Genomic DNA, 20291 nt, shown 5'->3' with positions numbered 1-20291 from the left:
AATGCATTTTCATTCTGACATGTATTGTTTCTGATAATGTACCCTGTTTCAAGTTCATTATAATTTTGGTGGTCTTTAACAAACCAAGGGCACACACATTTGAGCAAGAACATGTCCATTCTTCCCAGCCTTTTTTCCTTTGATGCTCAATCACCTCAATAGCTGCATTTTTTCAGTGAAAAGTAGTCTTTAAGTGAATTACTACTTCCTGAAGAGAGAAGTTGGGGTGTAGGGGGGAGAACACAAGAAAAAATGGTATTGGAAAGAAGAACAAAACTGGTTAAATGGGTCCAACTGAAGAAATAAAATCAGGTTGTTAGAGTTACAAATCAAAGCTAGATTTAAAATTAAATAACAGTTACATCAAGTAATAAAACAACCAACTACAGACTACAGAAATACTGTGGGAAAATTAAAAGAAAGGCCTTATGTAATGCAGAGGGAAGACCTAGTCTAGTATGTGATTTGCCACCCATGCAGCAACTGCAGGGCTCCACAAAAACACAGAAGAAAAAAAGAAATGCTAGGTGATTGAAGAGGTTGAGACTGAAATGGTACATGAAATATCACTGCAAATGAGCTGGGAGGAAAGGTGAAGGTAAAGATGAAGAGGAAGGACTGACCTTTCATTCATCTATCCTACTTCACAGACAAAATTGTACATACGGTGTCCATGCCATGCTCCCTTACACAGGAATGAAGAGGAGAGTGTTGGAAAGTGTGTGAGCACACTTCTGCAAATGCCTGAAAATCAAAATGAATAATGCACAGCTGAAAAAAAAAAAAAAAAAAGAAAAAAAAAAAAAGTGTTCAGTTTTATGCAGCAAATCAACAGACTCACTGGGCTAACATTTGAAACATCTCTGTGATCACAGCAGCAGAGAGCGCTGTGCCATTAGCAGCAGCTTCCATTTGGAAAGGCAGAGTCAATTTTCACCTTGCTGTGACAAGCACAAAGTGAAAACTCTGATGTTTCAGCTACTCCAATGTTCCTCTCTATTGCCAAGGAATGAATTTAAAAATAATTTTTAAATAAATACATAAATAACAACATACAGCAAAGTTGCCATGGCAGCAAAATCCAATATAAAATTTCTGCTAGTGCATAAGAGGAGAGCAGTGGTTAGAAACACAATCAGGACTATTTCATGAATAAATTAGAAAAAAATACTTTTTGGGGTAAAGAAATTAAACATTTCATAGTAGGTATGGGGGAAAGGAGAAGAAAAATTAAACTTGTCACTGCGGGCTGCAAAGAAGAAATGAGCTATAGAAGTTCTCCAAGGTAAGGATTCCTACTGAGTAAGGCAACCTGAGAAAGAGGTTATAAAGGAAGACTTGATAAAATGTGTGTCAGAAAAGCATATCTGGAAAATCATTGAGAACAGGATGAAAGGGACATTTCAGATGCAACACTTATGTGAGGAAATAGTGTGCATTTTTGCTTTCTTGCATCCATTTCTTAAGAAACTTCTTGAAGCTGCTGCCAGAGGTGAATTCAGGGCAAAAGATTCAGGATAAGCATTCCTCATATGGCAGCAGTAAATCATAAACCAGGAATCTGGATGTTTTAACTAATGTCCCCAGCATATCCAAAGGCATAAGATGTGCCAATTTACAAGCTATGTGACGAGTTCAGAGCTCCTCTGTTACAAGAGTAGCCAGGGCTGAAGAGTTTCCCAAGGAGCAGTGAAGCGGAGTGAGAGAAAACAGACCTGAGAGCCAAGGGCTTGGAACAAAGTCCACACAGGAAAGTTCCACCAACCCTCTGCTGGTTTATATATTCTCCCTGAGGAACCGTCCCTCTACAAACGTCACCTACACATCAGAAAAGAAGAGTTAAAATAAATTATTTCCTTGGAAAAAACCTTCTGGAGTTCTGGAAGCACAGGTGCGTTCTGGAGTCCCCAAGACAAATGTTTCCAAATACTCATCCAACATGGAAGCATGCCAAATTCCCATTCAGACATCAGCATGAATATGTTTTAATTCTAGAAAGTTTGGTCAAGAAACTTTCCAAAGGCCTGGAGCTGAAAACCACAGCAATTCTGGAGAAAAATATTCTAGCAAATCAAAGACAGTTGCTAACAGGGAAGAATATATGAGTTTATGAGATCTGTTTCACAAGAATTTCTGCTTCTACAAAGTTTGCTGCTTCAAACATTCTTTTGTCTTAGCCAAATAAATGTTTACCTGGCTTAGATAAAGGCCTTTTTGGAGTCAGGGACAAAAATGAGAAGCTAGAGACAGACTCTAGATTCACATTTGTGTTTTACTATTACTTTCTGCTAAAGAGCATGTAGCTTTTCTTAAAGGGTAAGCCTGTGCCTCTTTCTTAAATTATCTGGGCTGGATTTTTTAGTTACAGCAGCTGTATGGGAGCTGGGTATGACAGCATGAGTATTTAGCTGTATGGTTTCTCTCAATACCCAACATCTGTGATTAGTGACTCACACATGCATTTTTCATTAGGAAATCAAAGACAAGAGTATGTCAAGGGCCTGGTAGGCAAAGTAGAACAGGCATATTTTTTACTGCAGTCATGTGCTAGAAACAATTTTCACTGCTAAAGGAAAGAACAGAAGAGACAGAACACTGCTAACTTCATGCCTCTCTCTATGTGTACTTGACAAAGAGAAGAGGTAACTGCCTACCCATAATACCAAGTATTTCTCCCTACATATTGAGTGGAACAAGCCTGTTCTGTTCTCACTAGCTTCTCTTCTTCCAGAGCAGGAGTCCTCACGCCCAATAGGAAGAGTCCCACAAGGAATGGGTATTTAACTAAATGCACCATCTCCCCAGCTGGTGACAGATAGCTGGAAATCTTCCCCAGGGACTCTCTATCCACATTGTGTTTGGAGAAGTTACTTGGGCAGAAAAAAGCAGGGCCGCCCAGTAACTCCAGCAAGGACCCCCCTGGCAGTTTCTTCCACTCAGCTCAGGGACTGGCATCCAAATTGGGAGCTGACTTGCTCTTTTCTTTCCCGGGGTTCATTCCAAGACAGAAGAGTCAAATTAAGCTCTTTGATATCAGGATGACCATATAGATATTTATCATTCTCGTTTTCTAAGAGCTCCTGGTCATTAGCACCTCCCTTTAAACTTCAGGTGGAAAAGAACCGAGGGTGAGGTGAGCATTGATTTAACTCTGCCTCACATCCAGCTGTGGCGTAAGCTTTCTCTTGGTATGGATGGGCTTTGGTTCACCCTTTGGATACTGTTAAGGAGAAGTCTGCAGCCTGAAGTAATTTCGGTTCATAGCCTTTAGGAGAATAAAAGGAAGAAGTGTACCACACAACAAAGAAGTCTCTGTGTGCCCATGAACGAGTAATTGTGTTTGCTTTCAAGAGAACTAAAAAAAGGTGGGGAATTTCCCTAGCTCCTGTGTTCTTGTTTCTGATACCCATGCTTCCTTGGGTGAGTAGAGTTCTTAGTTACTCACTTCCTCTTCTCCCACTTGTAGCTAAGAAAAGGTTGTTTTGATGTTAAATGAGAGGTGCATTGTTCCCTCGATTTTCACAGCTTTCACAGTAATACTGTTTTCCATTCTCAAGTTTAAAACAAGTAATTCCCAACTGTGTCTCTATGACTAAAGACTCTGGTCCAGGGTGTGTTTTCAGCAGTTAATGTCACTGTCCTATTCTTCATTATGTATTTGTTAATTTAGTCTTGCACTCTTCTGCATTTGCATTTTGTCACTATATGCCCCAAATGGCAGATCAACCTTCCTGACAATTGGTGGGATGCCCCCATGGCCCCTCTCAACAGCCTTTTACTATCTAGACTATCACTTGACCAAAACTTAAAATTTCAGTTTGCTCATTAGCTCTGGAACGACCTTGTAGAACAAAAATATTCAGTAATTAGGAGATGGATGCTAAATTGCAATGGTCTGTATTGCTACCACTGAAGGAACTGCTGTTTGCCATCTCAGTCATGAACTGGTCACATGGGACCTTCCAGACGGCTTTACTTAAGAAATAAAATGGCTCTCTTCAACCACGTTCAGGGAGGAACTGGGCACATTATGTCCCAGGACTAAAACAGGGGATGGTACAGGAGTCAGAGTCACAGGTTTCAGCTGAGGAAAATTAGTAACTGGAGGAGATTCACACAAAACCTCTCCAAAGAAATTAGGTTCTCACAATTAGTTGTGAGTCAGTAAAGAAAGAACACAGCAACAAAGACAACAGATGAAGAATTCGTATAGGACAGCATTATAGAATCTCTGACCATACACTTAGTAAATGAGAATGAAAACAAATGGTTATATTCCACAGCTCTAAATATTACCTAGAAGTTCACTACGAAGGTGCCAGACTGAAAAGGATGAAATCTGAATCAAGTTCGGAAACTAATTCCCAAAGGGGACCTGAAACTACTGGCAGAGGAAAATATCAGTGTGAATCCAGTGTTAAAAGCATCATCACAGCAGAAAGCCCTTCTTTTCTTTTTTTTTTTTATAGAATTGTCTTGATTTGCACAAAACTAACATATATGACTTTTGGTAGTAAATTATCTTAACCTGTGTAAAGCAAAGATAGCTCCTGGCTGTTTATACAGAGACTGATTTGCTGACCTTTCCCCAAAGGACACCGTAGTACATTCCTCATTTCTAATTTTTTCTTTGATATTTTCCAGTAATCTGACTTCCAGCTTCATCTTAAGTCTTCTACATTTCTTGCATAATGTGGCCTCATACTGTTTAATATACTAAGCTCTAAGCTGAGTTATTTAGTTGAACAATAGAAATAGGGAGTATCAGACCCACCATGCACTGCTGATCTCTGTATACTGGAGGTAAATCCAAGACTTTTGGGACACCTCCTACCTTCTGAGCACACATGGCCATCTGTGATACTCTGGGAAGTGGCAGCCTAATTATGCACATACTACAGAAACACCCCAATTTCTGCATCTAGGGGCAATTGTTTTGGTAATGACCAAACAAGTGTTTAAAAAAAAAAAAAAAAAAAAAAAAAAAGAAAAACTTCAAAATCTACCCAAGTAGCTTTTCTGGATAGAAGAGTAGGGTCGGGAAACCTTGACAAATGGTAGCTTTCTGTGAGTCTCTTTCCAGCTGCTGCTTCAAAATTTTTACCAGTATCACCACTGGAAGTGCATTTACTAAAAGCAATCTCCAGACCTGGATCCAGCCATGATGAGAAGTCAAAGGGTAAACACAGCCTCAGAATCCTGTCAATGATTTACCACCCTGGAATGGAGCTCTGAATACATCTGTAACTTAGCAGGTCTATAGCAGGGTAAAGACTCCCTTTATTTTCTTCAGAAGAGGAAATAGGGAGTAGAAATTAATCTGTAGTCATGCAAGTTTGCTCAGCACTCAGGAATGGCTTTTAATACTTAATTTGCTACACTTGACCAACTTACACCCAAAGTGCCCACAACATGCAGTGACCTGCAACCTCTGCCCATCAGAGAACCCTTGGGACTCCCCACGACACCAAGATTTACAAAGCCCCAGACTCGGAAAAGCTGAAATATGGTATAAAGCTGTGTTCAGTGATCATCAAAGCCCTCAGTGCTCTGTAATCTGTTAGGTCACAGTGACTGCTGCAGCTGGCCTTTTCAGATGCAAATGTACTTTTCTGAGGTAAATTAACTTCCATGTGTTGCAGCTATGTTTCTTCCATTCCAGACACACTGACTGATGAAGTGGGGATCTGGATCAGGCCCTCAAATTCCAGGAAAAGGGCTTCAAATCCCTTCCACAATAGGTTCAGCCCAGTATATTTGACAGCCTGGGGAGCAAAGCCCAGGAAGAAGCACTCCCTGTCTATTACCAGAAACAGGACATGGGACCATGTGGATATTTTGCTGATGCAGAATAGCAGCTACATTCCATTTTTTTGGATGTAGGGCTTTTCTTGATGAGATGTTGAAGAATGAATTCCCATGTGACATGTGGGAATTAAGGCTCCTTTTGCACTTCCCATCGGAGTTAAGACTCTGGCCTGGTGTCAAAACATCCCTTCCTCTCTGATATGTGTTATGCCAGTAAGTAGCTGCTTTTTGCCTTGGTCTGCTATAAACTTCAGGATGTGCCTGGAGGTAATCCTGCTGTTGCCATTATAAATTCAGATGCTTTAAAGGATTATTTTTTTTATAAAGCTATTATTTTTCTTTGTATATTATAATACACTGGAGAGCATGCAGGTACTGTCCAAATTTTTCCCCTGACCCTAGATTTACACCAATGTAATCTCATGGGCTGTACTTTTGACCTATGCAGCTGAGGTCAGATGCAATGTAAAGGAATGATGTGGAAGCAGCTGTGGAGTGAAATGTGAGAGCTCTTCTGCGTGGGATCCCACACCCAAATAGCCTTTGTTGTGAAACTACTAATGAAATCTAATCTATGAGTCTTATTTTTTTCAGGCAGAAGGTCATTAAATCCAAAAGACTTCTCATTCCTTGAGTTTAAGATTGAAACTAGGGAAAATAATTTATTTATTAATTAAAACAGTCACTCCATTTTATTTTTATGAATGTTGTTGTATGACTCCATGTGCCTCTTTCTTTCTCCTTTGATTTTTCTAGGTTTGGGTTTGGAGCAAGGTAAATAAAGTGAAATATTACAAGAAAAAGAGAGGGAGCAATATGAAAAGTACTTGTAACTAATATTTGAAACAACTATTTATTTTCATGTCCTATGGTCTATTGACGTTAGTAAAACACATTTTATTTTTGTAAAAATATTTCCATAAAGTCTACTCTGTATGCAAATTGTCACCTAGGTTACCATTCATCATCTAAATTGCTGGGCAGTCTCGTTGCATTGCCACAGGCAGTTGACAATATTTGCATTGTTCTGCATCCACATGAAAGTTAAGCTTTTAAAAGTAACCTAGATACCTGGTAAACCTGGTGTTTATTTACAGCTCTGATTATACAGTGTCCAAAGACAACATACTGGGGAGGCCAGGGCTGTAACACTTTAATAGACATTGGGAAGGGGAATTCTTCGGGTGTATCAGCAGTCAGGTTTTGGAGGATTATTTAATGGAGAGCTTGTCTGATGTCATTCTCCTTACATCTCTCCTGCCGTCAGTAGAACTCAGCGTCTCAGTGCTTTCTCCGGATTTTACTTAACGCTGAGTTTTCTTATGAGCATTCATGTCTACAACACGGGGATTTTGCAGCCAAGAAACAGTGAGGACGATTCAGACAAAGCGAGAATTCGACCACAGAACAGGCAGGAGCGGGCACCCTTCGCAGTGGTGCGAAAAGGGAGGGACACGGTTACCCCGGGCTGGAAAAATCCGGCGGGAGCCGCCCCCACCCCCAGCCCTCCCCCTGCCCCCCCGCCCGCGCAGGGAACAGCGCCCCCCGGCGGTGGCGGCGGCAGAGCCCCCCCGCCCTCCCCTCCGGCCACCGCCCCGCCTCCTCCAGGCACGCCCCCTCGCGGCCAATAGGTGGCGGGCGCTCTCATGACTGACGGCATCCATGCCCAATGAGGATGGGCGCGGCGGGGAGGCGGTGCCCTCGAAATGGCCGGCGGCGGGGCAGGCGGGCACCGGCCGCGGGGTGGGGTCAGTTGCGCGCGCCGGATACCGCCGGCCCCCCCCCCCGCCCCGTCGCGGACCCCCGGAGGAGGAGCCGCCCCCGCCCCGGGAAGCGGTGTTGCCGCCGGCCGGTGCCGCCGCGGGCAGAGGGGAGGCGGCCGGAGCCATGTTGGGTAGCGGGGCCAAGGCGGCCAAGCCCTCCTTCGTGTCCTACATCAGCCCGGAGGTGCGCGGCCGCGCTGTGGGGCGGCGGGGAGCTCGGGGGAGGGGGAGTCTCGTCAGGGCCGCGGGAGCGGCCGGGCCGGGGCGGGGGGCGGCTCCGCGGGGTTCCTGCCGTGCTGCCGGGCCCCTCGCCCCTTTCCGGGGCTGGAAGCGGGAGCTTGGCCGCGCGGGGGTGCGAAGGGCCCGGCGGTGCGCCTGTGGGACGGGGGCCGGCGGTGGTAGGTGTGCCGGTCCGGGGGGTTGCGCGTCTGCTGCCTCGAAGGTGCTTCCCCGAGGGCGAGGGGGAAGCCCATGGCTTCCTGAGAAAGCTTTAAAATATGTAGTTGGCTGGTCAGTTTTAACCTGATGAACTTTCGGGTACTTTGCTTCACTTTGGGTTTTGGTTTTTTCGTTGTTTTTTTGTTTCTTTTTTTTTTTTTTTTTTTTTTTTGTAAGCAGTGACCAGATGTCAGGCTGTCATTGTGACTTCAGCTTATGAGGTGGCGCTTTGCGAACCTAATTTTCTTAATGACCCTCAACATCACTTCACTCCCAAGGTGTGCTCTCTTTGAAAACTCCTTGTTTTCAGTTCTGTCCCTGTAAAGCCCCGGGACTCTTTCTTTAACAGATTGATGTTGATCTTTGCTGTGCATATCTTTCATATTGTTCTTCCTGTTGTCCTTTCACTTACTTATTGAACCTTATGTCGGCAGTTTGATTGAAGTGGCTTTAGACTCAATTTACTGAGGTCATGTTGTTAGCAGATGGTATTAGGTCAGTATTGTTATTCAGTATTCCTTCATTCTCATTGCTGGTAAACAGCTGTTTTGTAGGAAGTCCAATCTTCATGAAAATTGGCCATTTGTGGGGTTGGGTTTTTTTCTTTTCTGTAGTTCTCTATAATCTGTGTCAAACTGGTTCTTCTTAATTTTTCACTTCTTTGAGAGAAGAAAACTTTCAGAGTTTGTCACTGATAGAGTTTGTCACTGATAGGGCCTTGGAGAATCTGCTGGTTTTATTTTCACTCAGTCTGAAATAGTGCAGAGTTACTATGGCTTAAGCTAGCTATGCAGTTTAAAATTTAGGTCCTTATTTTGTGGTAGCCACTCTGGTTTTATATGTTATGCAGCCCTGGTGACCTGTAGTTCGCTCACTTTACTTTAAAAGTTTTAAATCTTCCTTGTATTTCCCAATGTAAATGAATGTAAATAATAGATACAAATATTTCTGGGGTCAGCTAATATATCTCTGTCTGAAGTCAGTCTCTCACCTTAGGAGAGGGTGTTGTACAAATATATATTTAAAAAAAAAAAGCATGTGCTCAAGGAACTGAATTTTACAAAGGTAAGAACTTCATTTGTTGGACTTACTGAAAGATACTTCACTATTTAAACGAACATGCTGGATGGTTAAAGCTTGCTAGAAAAAACGGCTAGTGGGAAAAGGTACAAGTCAAATATATGTAGTGCAGTAAGATACCAAATAATAAAGTTTACTTTAACTTGATTATAGCTACAGTAATGTGAGTCTTCAAATATGATCCTGATGGATGCAGGAAGAATAATGAAGGTATTTAATAATGGAAGATTAAGTTCTTAGTGAAATATCCTGATGCACTGGAGCTTGCAGTCATTCACTCTGTGTACTCATGCTGCTTTTAACCATCTCCTTTTTATACTTAAATTTAAGAATTTCATGGGCTTTTGCAATGCAAGCTTTGAAATACAGACTTGACTTCTACCAAAGAATTGGTGTCTCTTTTGCGTCTTCAAAAGCTCAGTGAAACTAAGGTCTGAAGCCAGTAGCAATTAAAGCAAGTTTAACTCTTTGCTCTGTTGTGTATTGCTCTCTTTTTGACAGCCTATGACTGCCTTAATGGGACGGTTAAACAGGAAGCTGAAGAGTTTAGTGGATTTTATGAGGAATAAAAATAAAACTTTAGATATATGATGCAACCTTTGAGGCCATTTGGAGATCTGGAAAAAACATGTTGATTAAATATCCTAGAATAAGCAGAAGTGAGCATCTTTCAAGGAACTGTGTTCTGTATGTATGTGAGAAAAATAACTTTCTGAACACAGATTTCCTGTACATGTTAACTTTAATGTAGCAGAGTTTTCAAATTGGAGCTAGACTGGTCAAACAGTGGAAATATTTAAAACCTCTTATGCAGAACATAGTTTGGTCAACTGGGATCTTCCTTTCATCAAGATAGCCAAACTGCCAGATGCATGGGGAAGAGTATAGGTGACAGATGTGTCCAATGTGGTGCTTCCTCTGGTAGACCTTGTCAAAAGGTGGGAAACAGTAGCTCAGGGACTTCGTGAGCTTGAGGTTACATCTAGATAGCATTTGGGTTAATGGTGGACTTGGTGAACTTACGGAGCCTTGCTTTGAACCTGTTTGTACTTCTGACTTGCAGCAAGATTTTCTCTCAGCCACTGTGCAATACAGAGCAATGTAGTAATGTTATGCCGTAGTCCCCCTTGTTTAAAACCTCCAGATTCTTTGGGCTTGTCCTTGTTTGCCTGGAAAGTTGTTTGAGACCTTAAGCTGCTGCTTCCAGGTTAGGGTAGCCCTACAATAAGAAAATGCAACAGGCAGAGCTAAGTTTTGTTATAGCCCCGTCTTGTTTAGACAATCCTCAGGTACCTGAGGGACTCAGTAGGTAAGGTTCAGAAAAATAAAATGAAGTTAGCTTTAAACTGCTTTTGGGGTTTGTTTGTTTGAATATGGAAAGAAACAGGAGCTGTATTCACATTAATGTTTTGCAAGCTGGAAGTAAGGAGTGAACAGAAAATGCTGTTTATTAAAGGAACAGAAGTAATTTCTGATGCAAAACCCCAGAATGTCTGGAAAAGCACAGTTTTTGACATCTGACTACGTGCAACCTAGTTATGCTCTACTGTATGGAACCACAGATCAATCAGTGGTCTGTGGAGAGCGAGACCATAGGATGTTGATATTAATGACACACTTCCCCTCAGGACAGACTTGGCTACCCTGCAGGAAATGGGGTGAATACTAGGGTATAAAGTCAATGTTTTGACATGTTTGATCATAGACCAGGAATATTTGTCTGTGGAGACATAGAAACAAGAACCAGTGAATACTTCATGATTTCTAACTCTAACATTTCAAAACTGAAAGCATTTACAAGGCTAACAAGCAGGATCATGTTTTCCTTAAGTATTTTAATTTGAATAAAAATGTAGGTACAAAACTTGTTTTGAAACTTAATGTTACTTTTTGTGTGTGCATTCTTAAAAGTTAAATCCTTCATGTTAATCCTTATAGGATATTAGTTCTTGTATTAGCCCTTATACTTTAAAATAGTTTGTTTTGCTTCATGCTGTTTGTCCCTGAAATCTGGAGTAAACATCAGGCTGCTGACTTGTGAGGGTAGCTTTCATACCTCTTGTGCTTCGTTTCTCAAATTGTGCATTACTTTTAGCTCATAACCACTATGAATACTTGTTGCTTGTAAATCTTGGTGCAATATTGTGTGTTCTGTAGTGATAATTTTTAAAATAGTAAGGTGCTCCTTCTAAATTGGAGTGATGGAATTGAAGGGTGGTGTAAGGAATGGGAGTTACTGAAATGAACAGCTGGGCTCTGGACTGACATGGGGGAAGCAGGGAATTGAAGTCAGAGGAGATGTACAGGAACAATGTAAGGAAAGAAGAAAGGATAAAAGATGGAACGGACATGGAAAACATGTGCTGTGATCTAATGAGCTATTGGATAATGGAGCCATGAAAGGAAGGAAAACAAGCAGTTAGAGATTATTTTCAGCACTGTTATTAAAGTGTAGTAAGTATCTCCTCTGGATTGTATGGCATACAACATGGGATTAGGCTTGTTTGACCAAGAAATAGTCTTTCAGAAAATACCAAGTATGTGTTGTGGTTTGTTTCTGAATATAAAGTATAAGCTAAGCATGTGCACAGGTATTTCCTCTTTTGCATGAAATTCCATGCTGTTACTAAAAAGTTTGATTTATTTTACACAGGAATACTGTGTTCACTTGTTGGAGCACAACTAACTTGCAAATATTTCAGTATACAGTTTAATTTTATCAGTTGTAAAAGTAATGGTTAAGAAAGCTATCTCAACCTTCTGATAGTGTTTTAGTGAATTATAAGTAAATAAGGAAAAATGGATGTTCACAGCAAGCCTCACAATGATGTAGAACTTCTCTGTGCAGAGATTACTTGCGGAAAACTATATAAAAACGTATATCCTGTGTTCTCACAGCACTACTGTTTGCTGTCAGTCTTGAAAGAATGTATGTTTCAGCCATTACTTTTGAAACCTGGCAAGTGATAACTCGCTCCTTCACTACTTGAATCTAATAAACAATGTTTTTTCCCCAGTATGTTTACTAAAAATCTTGTTGTCCATTGTGGGAATTACCTCTAGCATAAATGTCCAACTATGGATAAATGGTAACATTACCAAGGGGTAGGGGAGGTTCAGAGTGTACAGCATGTAATTTGGAGCAGCAGACTGTGTGCATGATCTCTCTGCTCAAGGTGATGAGCAACATCCAGTATTAATAGTATTTTGTAATGCTGATTTAAAAAAAAAAAATCCAGATTCACTGATAAGGTCTGGATTCTGGTATGCAGGGAATGTGTTTCACTTTTTACTCATTTTCTGTCCACGATTGTGTGCCTCCCTGTGGAGTGGGAGGCAATGAATTGCTCTCAATTGTGGTGAGGCTACAGGACAAAGAGCAGGGATCACCTGGGTTCCCTCTCCTGCCCTAACTGTTAGGACTCTTAATATGGCATAACTGCTACTTGACTCTGCTGCCTTAAACTCAGTTTTGCCTCACATGTGGTGGCTCTTTTATGCTTCAGCACTTGGGGAAGACATGTCTCCCCAGACAGATTTGGGGAATATATTTTAGCCCCTTTAAATATGTTTTGGGAGGAGAGCTGAATGTAGTTCCTGGGTATTGCAAACTGTGCAGTTATTCCCTATACCAGGTAAAAAACAAGTAGAAGAGAAGGAGAAGAGGTGAGCCTTTCCTTAAGAAAAACAGTTTCTCTATTGTGTTATCTCCCCTCTATTGAAGCAGAGAATCCAGAGTGCATGGTGTCTCCTTTCCTTCACACTTCATGGTTTCATAGTGCTATCAGCTGAAGTCAGTTTGAACAAACAAGGAGGAAGATGCAGTATGAATTAGTATGGTGTGACATTTTGTCAGCCTGCAGTTTTGGTTATGATTTGGTATTCTGTACTGTTATAATTGATAGTTATGGGGTGTTGCTGTATTGCCTACCACTATTTGATAACCTGGAAAAAGGAATGTAGCACAAGGTAAGTGCACAGCTGAAAGCATCTCTGAGAAAGAAGTCTCTAAACCTTCAGCAAAGTTGAGGTCTTTGTTTCTGTAACTTCTGAGGCAATCCAAAGTTAATTTTTGTCATTTGCATGGTGTCCTATGGGTATCTGCTTTTAGCTGTTGCTGGCAGTAGGGTTTCCTGTGTTGTATTTTGAGTAAGAAATGCTAAGATGCTGCTTGGGGCATTCAGAATGGTAAAGCTACAGATGAAAAAGTATTTATCTAAAGGTGTGCATGGCTTTCAGTGGTTATACATGGAAAGCGCTTGCATGCTTAACTTCAACAAATGGTTAGAGGGAGAAGTTTTCCTGAGGTCTCAGTGGATTTAGTAGCTTGTGGAAAGGGACAAACTTGCTTCTGCTGCTTCCCTTTCTTTTGTTTCTGTGTTCATATGACCTGTTGATGAGCCAGTTCTGCTAACAATAGGCCATAACAACAAAACCAAATGTAGCACAAGTACAGACTTTCCAGTTGATCTTATGAAACAAATTGCCTCACTATATAGTCAGACAAAGCCAGGGATAAAAGGGATGGGTGCATGAGTATGAACTGTGTGACCAATTAAAGGGGTGTTGAGTAGCATGCATTTTAGTGTCAGCAGGCTTTTAAGTTAGTCCAAAGATCTGTGTTGCTCCGAAACTGAAATATATTAGAAAAATCAAGTTGAAACAGAGCAGCGATGTTAGCTAAACTTAGGGGTTCCTAACCAATTTGCGCTGACTCATGATGAGTTAACAACTTTTCTTCATAAAGATCTTTGCCTTTTCTCTTAAAAGAGCAAATACAAAATGTGACATCAGTAGAATTTAATGTATTTTAATATCCTCCCTTGGAAAATGAGCACAGCAGCATGGATTCTTCATCAATGTTCATGGCTTGCATTTTAGCTGTCCATAGTCCATGTGTATGCAAACTGTCTTTAAAATATTTGTGATTTTATTATGGGAATATAAATGTTGATTTTCAAGTAGAACTCTTCTGGAGGCTCAGCTCTTGGAAGCTGTAGTATGCTATAGGAATTCTGCCTATACTAAGCACTTCAATGCCTGTAGGTTTTTGTCAACAAAGAATGAAACTAGATTTTACAAGCTAATCTCAGTGTTTGACTGAAGTCTCTATTCTGCTGTGATGCTATTTAATTAAAATTCTAATTCCTTTCAGAAGATAACCAATTTAACTTGTAACCAAAACCCAAACCAGAATTATTTGCCTCTGTGATACATGTTAAAAGCTTCATTGGATTTTAACAAATGGATGTAATCTCAGAGAACTTCTTTAGGATCAAATACGTTTTTTTTTCTCAAGTCTTATCTTCAAACACTAGCATAAACTGATATTTATGGCAATAAGTATGAACATGCAAGCAGTAGCTTCTACATGTCTTATCATATCTCCCAAAGTAAAAGTTACTGCAAGAGCACCTAGTTAATATGCTGCTTTACTGTTCCAGAGTAGTGATCGTTGGCATATAATTTGTGAGCAAACAGTATTGCACACAAATAGTGATAGCAGAAGGCATAGCTATATACTACAGAAGCTATATAGCTGTAGAAAGCATTAATAAACCCAAAGCTTAGCTTAAAGCTACCAGTGGTGAAGGGACAACATTGGCAAAACATTTATGTGTTTCTTCTCTGAATGCATCAGTGTTCAGCTTGAGCCATATTTACATGTTAATTTATTTAGCTGACAAATGTGAACTTTGATTAAAATTCACTTGTACGAAATCCACACCTAGAAGTCAAAGGCAGCAAACTGTTTTGTTTTCTGCATTAGCTGCCAGCTCTAATTAACAGATTTTCTTCATACCACCACTGCTTTCATTTTATAATGTTTGCCTCTTTTCAATGTGTTTTGAACATCTCTGCTCTTCTCATGACATGGTTTACTAGTGGTTTTAGTTTTGCCATACAGCCTTCAAGATTTGTTTTGGGTCTTCTGAGTGTTGAGAGCAAGTGTTTATATGAATGGCTAAAGGGGATTATCTTTATGCTCTCAGGGGTTTTTGTTTCTCTGTATTTAATCCAGAAAAAAATGTTATTTCTTATGTCTCCTTTTGATTGCTTGCCTTGATTTGCAATATCCGACTCTGGAAGCTGGTGGCAAACTAAAATTAGTTTGCTTACTGCTGTAAGCTAACCGGGAGGGTTTCCAGTTAACTAATAGTTTTCCAGAAAGACTCCAACACATGTGAAGTGATTCGGATTTGGAGGAGGAAGTTCTGAACTGGCTGAGCAGGAAGGGTGTAGCATGTCCTCTAGTTTAATAGTCTTCCAGATGGAGATTTTAACCTAACTATCAGTGCCTCAAGGCTAGAATAAATGACACTGAGAATTTAATAGGTTTGTTTTGTGCAATTTGGGTCCAAACAAAAGGATATCCTGTGAGTGGTTTTACCGCTTGGCTCCGGGATTCCAAAATCCCTTTCCCTATAATCTTTGTAGTACTGTTTAAGTAACTTTCATATTTCGATTGCAATAATACATGTAAGAAAATCAGAAACAGGTAGTGAAGGATGAAGCTTGAAAAGCTGTTAAGGGTACATTAGAAACAAATACTAAGTCATATGTGAAAAAGCTTTTGAATGAATTCTGGGAGATGGTGTTGTAATGCTAAATTTATGCTTATCCTTTTACAAGTGCTGAGAGAACTCAAGAAGTATTGATAATGCTTTATTTCTCCTGGTAATTTATACAAATAATGCATTTTCTTTTTTGTGTTCACAACTGCATGTAACTGACACTATGGCTGTCAAACCACTGACTTAATTATTTAGCTAGTAGACTACTGACCTTTAGTGAAAGGAGCACATTGCAGACTTACTGTCCTTAATTTCAAAAGTTTCTTCCTTAGTTTTAATTTGTCTATTTGCTAGAATGTGAGGAATTCAGGAGGGAAGGTGCTGCTATTTAGAGCATGTGTTGGAGGTACGATCTTTGCAAAGTAATAATTACTCTTTCTCTCTTTAGGAAATACACGTAAAGGAACCCATAGAAAAGGAAGTAAATCCTCACTTATTACCAGGTAACTGTTGTATATTGTATTATTGGAATTAAATAATAAAAAATTAATAATGTAAACAATATTAAATATTCCCATGTCTGCAGCAAATACTCATGTGTCGTCAGTGGCCCAAGTAGTAAAACAGAGGGTTTGGTGTAACAACCGAGGCAGGTTGAAATGTTTTACATATCTGTATATGCACAAGTTGTTGAAAGATTCTATACAAAATTTGATTTTTATATAGTACAGTATCTTCAGGTAGGCTGCAGTGGAGAACTGTCTATATTCAGTTTGCCATGTTTCTTAAAAGAGAAGTTTGGTTCATTGTTTGTTTGGGAACTGAAGACCAAGAACTAGTGGAAAGTTACTTTCTAGTTGTTTTGCTTCTACTGTGAGTTACTTAGGACTTTTGATGACTCATTCACTGTTAGAATTGTAAATTAAAAAAAAAAAAAAAAAGTAGTTTGAGTTGTTTTTGGTTTTTATTTATTTTTAAAAAATGTTTCCCAAGATTAGGAAATATGACATTACTAAGATAAAATGCAAATACGAGCTTAGAATAAACTAGTATTGTTCTGTTTGGTTTTCTGCATGTTTTAGGAAAGACCAGGAGTCTGGCTCATTATACCTATTAAAACCTGTTTTTACTTTCTTGAACTTTAAGTTCATTTCCTGCTAATTTTAAGATGAGGATATCATTTTCCATTATTTATGCACATTTGTGTTTGAGAACTTTAAAATAGCCCTGGGACCTGTAAGATAAAAAACATCTCCAGTCAAAGCTATGAAAAAGTAACTATGATAAACTTATAATGATCAACTCAACTGTTTCAGCATTCTTAGAGTTTAGCAGTAAGGAAAATTGGAACAGTTTTCAACTTCTTTATTGACTGCATAAACTACTCTTTGGACTTTGTTTTTTTTGAGTACATACTTATATGGTACTCTTTACAGCTCTGGGTATTGTTCTCCTACCACTTAGAGGAGGCCATGATACAGGTACCTCTGGTTACAGAACTGCTAAATGTGTGCAGCTGAGCAGTGTTCAGTCTATCTTGAGTAATGTTAATAACCTGCAAGGCTCTTAATGTACTGATTCCAGGAGTTGCCTCTTAGACTTTTTGTATATCAGTGATGACTTATGTTGCAAGTCTGTGTTTCATTTATACAGGTGAACTACTGCTGTGTGAGGCAAGCACAGTATACAAGTATATACAAGATGGGTCAAATCGTGGCACCTATGGGAAACTCATATGCACGAACTTCAAGATTGCTTTCCTTGATGATGATTCTGCTTCAGATGATAATGTAGGAAGACCATTTTTCTAATTATGACCAAACAGGCTCTGAAGACATACGGTGTCTCTGATTAAATAATCATATCTTTTCCTTATAGAAGGATACAGAGTGAATATAGATTTATAAAAAAGTTTTGATGGGTGCAGACTAATTCTAATCAGTCTGCATCTGCTTGGTCTATGCAGATCCCTCCTCAGGATCTACTGACTGTTTAAATAAAAATGGTTAAAGCCTGTATGTGGACACTTACATTAGACATAGTTTGCAACTCTTTGTCTTGTGAGTTGGTAATTTTATGAAACTTAAGTCAAAAGAATGAATTGTTTTGAGAATTAAATCAACAGTTTGTTTAAAACTGATTTCTGACTGCTTGTCTAGTAGCAATCACAAAAGTGTGAATGTCAGACGTACTTATAATGCTGTATAACCTCTGCCTGACCTGACTTTGGGCTACATCTGCAGAACCATTTTAGGGCTTCATGAGACTGAGTAAACTAATACTCAGTGGAAATACTCTAGGTAATTGTGTGGCTCAGTAAAGCTTGAATTATTCCATCAAAGGCGGGTGTTGAGTGCAAAGATTTTAAAAGCTGATACTATTGAGCTGGCAAACATTAAAAAAATCTAAAATGTCCCCAAGTCTTATAAATTAATTGAATCTTGTTTTTTTGTTCTAGGTGCTCAAATTGAGCTGTCAAAGGGGATAGTAATGCCATACCTTTTTTGATGTGCTTAAGCATCTGAAAGTCTGGTCCTTTTAGGTGATAAAAGTGAAGGAGAGCCTAGTATACGGCTCTCCAGTGCAAGGTGATCTTGACAGTGAAGAATGAGAAGAATAAGATTTGAAACACATTTATTGTAGTTGTGTTTCTTAGGGTAAAATCTCAGGGAATTTAAATGTTAAACTAAGGCTTCTGGAGGTAAATATGTTTTTTGGGGACCTTCTGGAATCAGTTGGGGCAAAACTGCAGAGCCCTTTCCATAGATCACATCAGATTTATGCCAAAATTGGTAGTGACTGTGCTAATTTCTGTTCAATCACTAACTTTAATCTTGGGTTTATAGCATGGCAAGTCATCTATATTTCTCTTAACAGAAGTTTAGAGGTTCTCTGTTCACAGCTGTCTTCATGTAAAATGTACTTTGCTGATGTAGTGTACATCAATCTTCTGGTAATAATATTTAACATAACAATGTTTAATTGTGGCATCACTCAAATGTCATTTTTCACTCTGAACTCATGGAATTATAAAAGTGAAGAGAGCCCCAAATCACTTCAAGTTTGGCAAAACGGTGGATAAGAGAATTGGTTTGTTTGTGTGTGTCTTTATTTTACCCAGTGATAAGTCTGGCTGTTACATTGGAATATTCTTGAGATACTTGTTCTTTTAAGAGACTTTTTATTTCCTGCCAGGTTTACATAGCAAGGAAACTTGTCATTAAAGGGCTTGAATTACATCAGGTTACCATATTTCCTGTTTACTATGATGATTCTAGTTTGAAAAGTGACTCTCAGTAGAAATGTATGCTTTGAATCTATTTGAAAAGTGAAAACTCTATCTATGTTTCAGGCATGGCTGAGACTTAAATAAAACTGGATCTACAGTTTATAAACTACGCCTGTGTAACCTGCATCTATCTGTATTTTAATAAGTGTTCTTCAGTGTTCTGCTTTAGCTTATGAAAATAAGAAAGAATGCTGATATTGAATATGTACCGAATACATCCTTAACTTGTGAGAAGGTACTACTGCTTAGTAGTATGACATTTCTAAAAATTTTTTTCATGTTCTAGGAGCCACAGTTTAAGAATAAGATTGTAGGAGAAAATGACATAACTCTGCAATGTGTAGACCAAATCTATGGAGGTAGGTCATCTTTCTTCTCTTGGTTTAACATGCCTCACACTTCTAAGTGTCTTATAGTGCTGGTGCTCTTTGTATGTGTACATCCTTTTTAGAAGACTGATAGAGTTGTCACTTTGGAAAGTAGGATTGGGTGGTCTAGAAAGAACAGCTGCAGTTACATTTAATGATTAAATGACAGGTAAGGGATCTATTAGAACCCAGTCTTAGCCTTCAAGCTTGTCAAAGCTACATCTTGATTAATTGTCTTGCTGGAACAGACAAAACAATTCCTTCAAAATGCCATGATGCAAATCAGAGAAAAGTGTACTGTGAAAAGTCTTATTAGGGTTGGTGCACAAAGATGTTCCAGTATATCAACTATTTCTACAAGACCAGGTTGAATGGAACTTTGAGTAATCTGGTTTAGTGGGAGGTGTCCCTGCCCTTGGCCAGGGGGTTGGAACTAGGTGATCTTTAAGGTCTCTTTCAACCCAAACCATTCCCTGGTTCTATAAATATGGAGGTATTCACTTCACTTGAGCAATAGCACTGCAGAGCAGTACAAGTACCGAATTCCCAAATAATACCTTTTTTTTGTCTAAGGGAACTTTGTTTTATGAGATTCATGATGTCTTCAAAATATCAAGGGAGATAGAAAACAACGTTTTAATTTACAAGTTAATTAGTGTTTTGCAGCAGAGCTTACAGGTATGCCTGTATTGATAAAAAAGTCAACCAAGAATGGGTCTGGTAATTTGTCAGTAGCAGGGAAGACTTTATTGAGAAGCCTGATCCTGGAGTAGTGTTTGAGTATTCAGACTATTTATGAATGGTGGTGTGGAGTCATGAAGGAGTGGACTAGTGGGAAAGTAGTGAAAGCTGGTTATAAGTCACTATTTTGTTTCCTTTACAATGGCCTAGCTGGAAGCACTTAAAATTGTGAAATGATACATCCTCAAATAGAAGTGAACAAAGGGCTCTCTTGGGGACTTTATAGTGGTTAAAAAAAAAAAATATTTTTTTAGGAACTTAGAATGATCCCAATTGTTTGAGGACTTTC

The 20291-nt window shown here is 39.4% G+C and overlaps 1 protein-coding gene across 1 annotated transcript in view; it reads left to right on the top strand.

Moving 5' to 3' along the window:
* Positions 1-7517: 7517 nt before the first annotated feature.
* Positions 7518-20291, top strand: part of MTMR12 (myotubularin related protein 12) — a 40218-nt gene continuing 27444 nt past the window's right edge. Inside the window, exons 1-4 of the mRNA XM_042804790.1 lie at positions 7518-7755; positions 16053-16107; positions 17258-17394; positions 19180-19252. Coding sequence (XP_042660724.1) covers positions 7696-7755; positions 16053-16107; positions 17258-17394; positions 19180-19252 — 325 coding nt within the window. The 5' untranslated portion in view covers positions 7518-7695. The remainder of the gene's footprint in view (positions 7756-16052; positions 16108-17257; positions 17395-19179; positions 19253-20291) is intronic.

Source organism: Tyto alba, unplaced genomic scaffold, assembly GCF_018691265.1.
Source record: "Tyto alba isolate M040663 unplaced genomic scaffold, T.alba_DEE_v4.0 Super-Scaffold_42, whole genome shotgun sequence".
NCBI lineage: Eukaryota > Metazoa > Chordata > Aves > Strigiformes > Tytonidae > Tyto > Tyto alba.
Note: the sequence above shows the minus strand (reverse complement) of the source record. Positions and strands in the feature narration are given on the sequence as shown.